Source organism: Lepidothrix coronata, unplaced genomic scaffold (assembly GCF_001604755.1).
Source record: "Lepidothrix coronata isolate B3197 unplaced genomic scaffold, Lepidothrix_coronata-1.0 Scaffold108, whole genome shotgun sequence".
NCBI lineage: Eukaryota > Metazoa > Chordata > Aves > Passeriformes > Pipridae > Lepidothrix > Lepidothrix coronata.
In genome coordinates this window covers 269717-276366 of record NW_016690288.1, presented here as the reverse complement: position 1 = coordinate 276366, position 6650 = coordinate 269717, and the positions used below count along the sequence as shown (strand labels likewise).

The 6650-nt window shown below is 57.1% G+C and overlaps 1 protein-coding gene across 1 annotated transcript in view; it reads left to right on the top strand.

Annotated features, from left to right (window-relative positions):
* The first annotated feature begins 1303 nt into the window (after positions 1 to 1303).
* The window catches only part of LOC108501796 (eosinophil peroxidase-like), a 23934-nt gene continuing 18587 nt past the window's right edge, over positions 1304 to 6650 (top strand). The window contains exons 1-6 of the mRNA XM_017824032.1: positions 1304 to 1410; positions 1508 to 1569; positions 1878 to 1974; positions 2643 to 2782; positions 3924 to 4017; positions 5149 to 5324. Of these exons, the coding sequence (XP_017679521.1) occupies positions 1304 to 1410; positions 1508 to 1569; positions 1878 to 1974; positions 2643 to 2782; positions 3924 to 4017; positions 5149 to 5324 (676 nt within the window). The remainder of the gene's footprint in view (positions 1411 to 1507; positions 1570 to 1877; positions 1975 to 2642; positions 2783 to 3923; positions 4018 to 5148; positions 5325 to 6650) is intronic.

The window sequence follows — 6650 nt, the reverse complement described above, 5'->3', positions numbered from 1 at the left end:
TGCAAGTGTCCAAGGCCAGGTTGGATGGGGCTTGGAGCAACCTGGGCTGGTGGAAGGTGTCCCTGCCCATGGGGGATGTCGGACTGGATAAGCTTTAAGGTCCCTTCCAACCCAAACCATCCTGTGATTCTCCGAATTAAGTCCCTCATTGTGACACTCAGTTATCAGCTCTGATACCACCAACTGTCTCGGGAGCCTTTGAAAAACCCTCCTCTTGCTCCTCTGAGTGGTGGTGACGCCGCAGGGGAAGGACTCAGGTGGTGGCTTTGAAACCCTCTGGCTCTGCCCCCTTTGCACAAGAGCTGTGGTCACTGTTGTGCAACCTGCTGGTGCTGGTGCTGTGCCAGTGCTGTGCCAGTGCTGTGCCAGCGCTGTACTGGTGCTGTGCTGGTGCTGTACTGGTGCTGTGCTGGTGCTGTACTGGTGCTGTGCTGGTGCTGTGCCGGTGCTGTGCCGGTGTTGGCAGCTCAGGAGATCCTCTGCTCCTGTCTCAAACACAGAAAGGGGTGGGCTGGGGGCACCTCCTGGGTCTCTTGGGTCAGGGTCCCCTTGAAGGCCAGGGGAGGTTGCTCAGGGTCTTACTCAAGTGAGCTCTGTCTCCAAGGATGCAGATCCCACCTCTATTCCAGGCCCCATCCCACCACTGCACCACCCTCACGGGGGTTTTTCTTGGGAATTTTCTGGCAGCACCACGTGCCATTGGCTCTTGTCCCATCCCTGTGCACCCTGAGCAGCCCCTGGCTCTGCCTGCAGCCCTCCCAGGAGGCAGCCAAAGCCAGTGGTGAGGCTCTCAGAGCCTTCTCCTTCCAGGCTGACCAAACCCAGCTTTCTCCTGCCTCCTGGGCTCCAGGTGGATTCCCTCTAGTTTGTCAAAACCAGTCTTAGATTGGAGGTCTGCAAACACCTGGGACCCACCACAAGATTTGCAGTTTGCTTTGCTGGTTTTCTTTAAAACATTGTTGAAGGACCAGGACCAGTGGCAGTGCAAGGCTGCACCTGCAAGGAACCCAGCTTTGGGGACAGGGATGATGGAGCCTGGCTTTGGGGCTTGGAATGGTTGAGTCCAGTTTAGGAGACAGGGATGTTGAAGCCCACTTTGGGGGATAAGGATGGTGGAGCCCAGCTTTGGGATGCAGATGGTGGAGCCCATTTTGGGGCTGGGCATGGTGGAGCCCATTTTGGGGGAGAAGGGTGGTGGAGCCCAGCTTTGGGGACAGGGATGGTGGAGCCTGGCTTTGGGAACAGGGATGGTGGAGCCTGGCTTTGGGGACAGGGATGGTGGAGCCTGGCTTTGGGAACAGGAATGGTGGAGCCTAGTTTGGGGGATGAATTTGTCCATTTGCACTTGGACAGAGAAAGGAGCTTTGGCCACAGGGATCACTTCCCAGTGCAGCAGAAGTTTGGGAAAGGGTGAGACCCTGCCTGGGCTTCCCTGAGCTCCAGACCAACAGCTGGAGGTTGGTGACACCTGTTCAAACCATCACCCAGCTGCCTCCTCCTGCTGCAGGGACTTGCACAAGGAGCAGCATCCGCAGATCCCTCCAGACCACGGTGGACACGGAGCAGGAGGTGAGATGGGGAGTGCTGGGCAGCACAGGCACCCTTGGGATCTGGTATGGAAAGGAAGGATGAAGGGCACCACGGGGTAAGGAATCTTGTCCCTGTAAAACACCCCCAGAAGGACTCGACACTCTCAAGCCACAACAAAGTGCTGCCTCACGTCTCCCTCTGGAAAAAACACGGGGAAGCTCCACTGGAGCTGGGTGTGCAGTGGGGTGCAGAGGGGCCACCCTGTCGTGGTGCTGGGGTGGGTGCTGTGCTGTCTTGGCCTCACACCTCGAGGGGGAGTTCCCCAAAGGCCGGGTCAGCCCCTGCAGATAACGCCGGGCAGATAAAAGCCTGGCACGGAGGGGCCGGGGGAGGGAGGACACGGCACATCACGGGTGAGAGCCTGCCCGGGGCACTTCTCTGGGCGTGGGGGGCTCGTTCCTGTGCCCTGGGTGGGGGGCTGGGGCTGGGTTTGGAGCGTCCAGCTGAGGTTTGTGATTCCCGCTGGCTCGGGGCTGGCAGAGCCGGGAGCACGGCAGGGATGTGGCTGGACCGCGCCGCTGCTGTGGCCAGGGGCTGCCCCGCGGGGAAAGGGTTTAGCTGGGCGTTGTAGGGTGGATTCTGGGCTGCCTTTGAGGCAGCTGCACGGCGGGGTCAGGCAATGAGCAGCAGGCTCAGCCCACAGCTCTGGTTGCTTTGGAGCAGCCTCGGGAGGTGAGTGCATCAGCTTTGGGCGAAAAACATCCCAAATTTCTGCGTGTGGAAGACCTGCCATGCTGCCCTGGCTGCTCCCTCTTCCCCTCCAGCTCTTCCAGCCCCCTGCATTCCCCGTGTTGCTGTCCAGCTCCCTGCCAAGCTGCACTGGCAGCGTGTTCTGCTCCCTTTTTGTTGCCCCCAAAGTCCCAAACAGGATGTTCCCAGCAGTGCTGGGAATCCCCAGGACAGGAGGCAGCTCCATGCTCCCTGCCTGGGAGGTCCTTGTAGTGCCACAGGGGGACCTGAGGTCCCCCCTGTGGCACTACAAGGACCTCCCAGACAGGACAACCCCTTGCACTGGGAAGGGGATGCCCCCTGAGCTCCCTTGGCATCCTCAGTGTGGGCATGGAAATTCCCATCCACCTGGCTCTTGGTCTTCTTCACTTCTTGCATTCCTTTGCAGGGATGAAGGCAGGAACCTTCCCGGGGTTGCTGGTGATCCTCAGCCTCTTCCAGGCACCTGTATCCTCTTCCCACGGTACTGTCCTTCCCTCAGGCTTTGCAGATCAGGGGAATTTCTGAGCAGGAAAGACAAAAGTTCAGCCTGGAAGAGCCTGAATGGCTCTACTGTGGCAGCACAGCCCTGAAGAGGTGTCAGAAGGAGCACAGTTTGTCCCTCCTGTGGCAGCAATCCTGGCTGCTTCAGGTTTTTACCAGTTCATGGCCTTCCTGGTTTCTTAAATCAGGTTAAAGGAGGTCAGCTCTCAGGTATGAGGGCCTCTATTCCTGCTCCCTGAGCTTCCAGGGCCTGGAAGTTTGGGGATGGGGCAGTCACTCCTCTCTTCCAGCCCTGGATCACTGCTCTAAAACATCTAGAGATCCCCACCTGTTAACTTAGAGTGTCAAGTCCTTATGGAAAGCACATGCTTGATCTTTCATTTGTCTCAAATAGTGGCTCAGACAATAATTTTTCTCATCGACATCATCCAAGAGATAAACTCTGGGCTGATCAGGGAAGATATTTTAAAAATTCTGGGGAGCTTTCGGAGATATTTATCTCCTCTGTGTGATTTTCCGACATCTTTTTTCTCCCTGGAAGCTGTAGGAAAGTGCTGTCCCTCAGAGAAGCCCACCAGGGCCTGTCCCCTCCTGTTCTGTGACCCACAGCCAGAAGATGATGGGGATGAAACTCATTTTTGGGAGCTCCCCCAGGCAGGAAGGGGAGTAGTGAGGGTGGCAGGAGGTTGCAGGAGGGACTGGAGAAAGCCATGAGGAAATTGGGTTGTTTATAGAATCACAGAATCATGGAATGGTTTGGGTTGGAAGGATATTAAAGCTCATCTCATCCCACCCCCTGCCATGGGCAGGGACACCTTCCACTAGCCCAGGTTGCTCCAAGCCCTGTCCAACCTGACCTTGGACACTTGCAGGGATGGGAAACAGCAGGAGGGAGCCTGCATCTCTCACTGTGGCTGTTAGAAGCCTCCTCTGGTGGAGACACCTCTTCATGCCCAGGAACAACTGTCAGACCCCTCTGAGGATTATATTTATACCCAGATCTCTTGAGAACGAGCAGCAACTGCCTCCAGCAGTGCTGTGCCCAGGCCCTGGGTGCTGGAGACACGAGCACAGGGTTCCTGACAGCGCCCTCAGCTCTGCCCTCCCTGTCCCCTGCCCAGATGTGCTGGAGGAGCTGTCGGACACGTCCCTGCTGAGCAGTGTGGCCGAGGCCAAGCGCCTGGTGGACGTCGCCTACAAGCGCACACGGGACCGGTGAGATTTGGGGCTGTGACCCCCGTGTGACCCCTGTGTGACCCCTGGGACCCCCGTGTGACCCCTGTGTGACCCCTGTGACACTCATGTGACCCCTCTGTGACCCCTGTGTGACTCCTGTGTAACCCCTATGACCCCCGTGTGACCCCTGTGTGACCCCTGCACTGCACCTTCACCGTCTCCTCCTCCCTGAGCACAGGTCCAGTGGGGTGAGGAGCTCTGGGAGCACAGAGTGCTGTGACCCAGGGTTTTCAGGCTCACCCTGGTTGTACACCCTGTCTCCGAGGCTGTTGGGGCACCAAGAGCTGTGACCTCCTCCCTGCAGGCTGTTCCTCCCAGCTCGGTGTTCACAGAATCACAGAATGGTTTGAGTTGAAGGGACCTTAAAGATCTTCTTGTTCCACCCCCCTGCCCTGGGCAGGGACACCTCCCACTAGCCCAGGTTGCTCCAAGCCCCGTCCAACCTGGCCTTGGACACTCCCAGGGATGGGGCAGCCACAGCTTCTCTGGGCAACCTGTGCCAGGGCCTCCTCACCCTCACAGCATCACCTGACGCTGTGCTGGGCTCTGTTCCACTCCTCAGAGGAGCTCTGAGGTGGTGCCAGGTGTTGATTTCAAGTGGTTCCCTCCATGGACACAGCAAAAGTTTGTAGTGAGGACACTTTGTGGGACTCCCAACCATGGTTTGGGAGTGTCCAGCTTCCCACCAGCCCGTAGCTGTCCTCCTCCTGCAGCCAGACTCTGAAACCCCTTGCTGGCTCAGGGACCCCTCCAGCTGACAGGAGGTTCCATCAGCTTTAAGACAGGGTGAGCTGGAGGCATTTGGGACCTTGGGATGGACACACCTGCAGATATGGATGGTCTGGATAACAGCTGAGTGAGCTTTGGGTGCCTCAAGGATCTAAAGACCTAAAATTTGCCTTCTGGCAGGTGGAGCTGGGCAATTTGAGAGATTCCCTTCCTGCAGCTCCCTCTGCTCCTCTGTCAGGGGTGCTGGGAGCAGCCCTGGCCTCTCCCAGTGACTTTGCCTTTGCAGTTCAGAGCAGGGACACACCAGGAGAGCTCGAATGTGGGACCTGCAGCACTCCTGGCCTTGCCCCAGGTCATGTTCTGTTTTCTTCTCCCTTGCAGCATCAAGCAGCGCCTGCAGGACGATGCCTTGAGCCCGGCAGAGCTCCTGAGATACTTCAAGCAGCCTGTGGGGGGGACCCGGGCGGCCGTGCGGGCGGCAGATTATGTGCAGACCACCCTGAGCCTCCTCAAGGAGAAGCTGAGATGGGCTGTGAGGGGGGACTTCAACGTCACAGGTGGGGATCTCCCTGTGCTGGGAGGAAGGCAGAGGAGGAAGACACCAGGCTTGGCCACTGGGGCTTTGTGGGGCCTGGGAGGAGGGAAGGAAAGCAGGTTGTGATGGACCGTGACTCAAACCTCTCCCACGTGGCTGCAGAGAGGCAAAGCTGAGTTCTTTATCTGTGCTCTCTTTCTATTTAAAAAAAAAATTGTTTAGGGGTTTGTCAGTTAATGGAAGTGTTTTGGGCACGTCCCTGGCTCTTTCTGCAATATAGAGGTTCATGGATCAATGGGTCAAAGCTTGAAGGACTTTGGTAGTTATTATTCTTCTGCTTGAGCTGGGAATGAGCAAAGCCAGAGATGTGACTCGAAGTAGTTCAACCTCAAGGAAGGCAGTTCTTCTGCCAGGCTTCAGCCAGCACTAAAGTCACTGCCAGACTGTGCTGCACCAGGGACAGGATGCTGGAGAAGGTCCAAATGGAGAATGGGGAGATGTGAGAGGACATTTCAACTGTGTCTGAGGGAGCAATGTCCTCCCTGAGGTGGAATCGTGGCTCCCTGGCCAGGCCAGTCTGCTGAGAGCAGGAGGCAGATTAGAGGCAGAAAGAGAAACAGCTCAGGGAGACACAGGGAGGGCTCCTGCCATAAAAGGTGAACTCACAGAGAGCATGGAATGGTTTGGGTTGGAAGGGATCTTAAAGATCATCTGTTTCCAACCCCTGCCATGGGCAGGGACACCTTCCACCAAGCCCTATCCAACCTGGCCTTGGGCACTTCCCCAGCATTCCAGTAAAGCACTGGCAGGCCAGGACACACCTCCTGGGGTGTCCCAGCATTGCTCCAGGATGGGGTGAGCTGGAAGAAGATGGCAGGGCTGGTGGTGCTCAGTTCCAGCCTCTCCATCCAGGAATGATGCTCCACAGACCTGCCAGGCCAGCTGGTTGCCACCTCTCAGCTACAAGCCCAGAGGCTCCTTAAACCATTCTGCGACCCAAACTGTTGGTGGCAGCAGTGACCAGGAAACCTGTGAGGGACTCAGGACTCGTTTGAGCAGCAATAGCAGAGAAGGAGCATCTCTGCTCTGGAGCCAGGCTGGGAGAGCTGGGGGTGTTCACCTCGAGAAGAGAAGGCTTCAGGGAGACCTGAGAGCCCCTTCCAGGGCCTAAAGGGGGCTTATGAAAGAGGGAGAGAGACTTTTTACCCTGGTAGACAGTGACAGGACAAGGAGGAATTAAATTTTAAACTAAAAAAGGAGAGATTTAGATAAGATGTTAGGAATAAATTGTTCCCTGTGAGGGTGGGGAGGCCCTGGCACAGGTTGCCCAGAGAAGCTGTGGCTGCCC